Source organism: Orycteropus afer, unplaced genomic scaffold (genome assembly GCF_000298275.1).
Source record: "Orycteropus afer afer isolate SDZICR_OR568_19922 unplaced genomic scaffold, OryAfe1.0 scaffold01589, whole genome shotgun sequence".
NCBI lineage: Eukaryota > Metazoa > Chordata > Mammalia > Tubulidentata > Orycteropodidae > Orycteropus > Orycteropus afer.
Window position 1 is genome coordinate 13,210 of NW_006923176.1, and position 1,792 is coordinate 15,001.

Genomic DNA, 1,792 nt, shown 5'->3' on the forward strand with positions numbered 1-1,792 from the left:
AATCACAATTTTAAAAAGAAACAAAGAAAGGAGACCGTATGGATCACGAGGTCTCACCCCGTTGGCGTGGAACGCCCTGAGTCCAGGTCCAAGCCTCGGTGGTGGACAACAGTGCTGTCTCCAGGGGTCAGCGGAAGCTGGGGGCGAGGAGTGAGTGGAGGGGAGAGAAAAAGAAACAACGGCGCACTGAGGGCGCTGCACCAGAAACCACGCAGGCGCAGGCGAGTCTTGCAAGGAGAGGCAGCCATGTCTCTTTATTCTGACCACACAGGGCTTCCACAGGTGGCGCTGCGGGCTGGGCAACGCTCACTGCCCCAGGATCTGCATCAAGGGCCTCAGCTTCTCCTTCACGGATGGATCCGCAGGGGGAAGGTCCTTGACCTTCAGGATCACCGCGTGAGCCTCTCGGAACAGGTCGTGTCCCACCGCAGCCTCCACGCGCTGGCGCCACGCGGCCAGCTTGGGTCTGCCTTCAAAGACGCGGCAGCCAGCGCTGACCGGCTGCAAGGATGGGGAGGCGGGCAAAAGGGGGCTGGATGTGGCCGCAGACAGACAGCTTCAGGAGTCCCCTCCATGGTCTGTCCCTTCTCTGCTACCTGTGTGAGGGGCTGAGGGTCGCCCCCCCCCGGACACGTCCCTGTGGGGTGGGGTGGTGCAGCCCTATTTTACAGTTAAGAACACTGAGGTTCAGAGAGGTGAAGTGACTTGCTCCGTGTCCCCCAGACAGGAAGTTGGGATGTCAGTTCCCACCCAGAGCCCCGTACCCCCTCCCCCCGCTGCCCACTGGGCCAGCCCGCCCATCCCACTCACGTGCATCAGCTCCGTGAGGGCCACCAGGTCCGCCAGGGAGATGTGGGGCCCGGCCAGGAAGGCCTTGTTCTGCAGGAACTTGTCCTCCAGCAGCTGCAGGCATCTGTCTAGGGTGGCCAGCGTGGCCGCCAGTGTCTCGGGGCGCACCGACTCACCCAGGAACACGGGGATCATCACCTGATGGTAGGTAGGCAGAGCGAGGGATCAATGCCTGCTGAAAGCACGACATGGTACCCTCATCTGATCCATCACCAGGCTTCCTCACGTTGTCCCCTACCTCATCCACCCGTAGCCGCCAGCTGCCCAGGCGTCTCATCTCCTGTTCCATGTGCCAACTCCCACCCCTCTCCCTGGGTCCTTATTCAGGGCAGCCAGTGAGCCCCATTTGCAATGCCAGTCTACCTATGTCCTCTCCCCGTATAAAGCCTTCCATGGCTCCCCACTGCCCTGAGGACAAAGGCCTCAATGCAAGACCCACCCCAGTGCAGCACTCATCATCTGTCCACCCCCCACCAGGCTTCTCCAGCGTGAATGTGCAAGCGAATCCTCCCTGGGATTGGGTTAAACTGGGATTTCTTCCTCAGTGGGCCTGGGGGAGGCCCAAATGCATTTCCAATGATCGCTCAGCAATGCCAATGCTGCTGCTCTGTGACCCACTCTGAACAACAGGAGTCCTGGGTCACGCGGCAAATTATTAACGTACTCAGCTAATAACCAAAAGCTTCAATGTTCGAATCCACCTAGAAGCACCTTGGAAAAAAGCCCTGTCCATCTACTTTCAAAACACTGGAAAACCAGGCCCACTGACCTTTTGGTTGGCAGCCAAGCGCTTTAACCACTGCACAACCAGCCCTCCTTGATTAAACACTAAAACCAAACAAACTCATTGCCATGGAGTTGATTGTGGCTCACATCGCCCCTAGAGGACAGAGTGGAACTGCCCCACGGGGTCTCCAAGGCTGTCAGTCTTCACAGAAGCAAA

The 1,792-nt window shown here is 58.6% G+C and overlaps 1 protein-coding gene across 1 annotated transcript in view; it reads right to left on the reverse strand.

Moving 5' to 3' along the window:
* Positions 1–306: 306 nt before the first annotated feature.
* Positions 307–1,792, reverse strand: part of LOC103213318 (glutathione S-transferase theta-1-like) — a 7,235-nt gene continuing 5,749 nt past the window's right edge. Inside the window, exons 4-5 of the mRNA XM_007959141.1 lie at positions 811–1,010; positions 307–501 (exon numbers count right to left, since the gene is read on the reverse strand). Of these exons, the coding sequence (XP_007957332.1) occupies positions 307–501; positions 811–1,010 (395 nt within the window). The remainder of the gene's footprint in view (positions 502–810; positions 1,011–1,792) is intronic.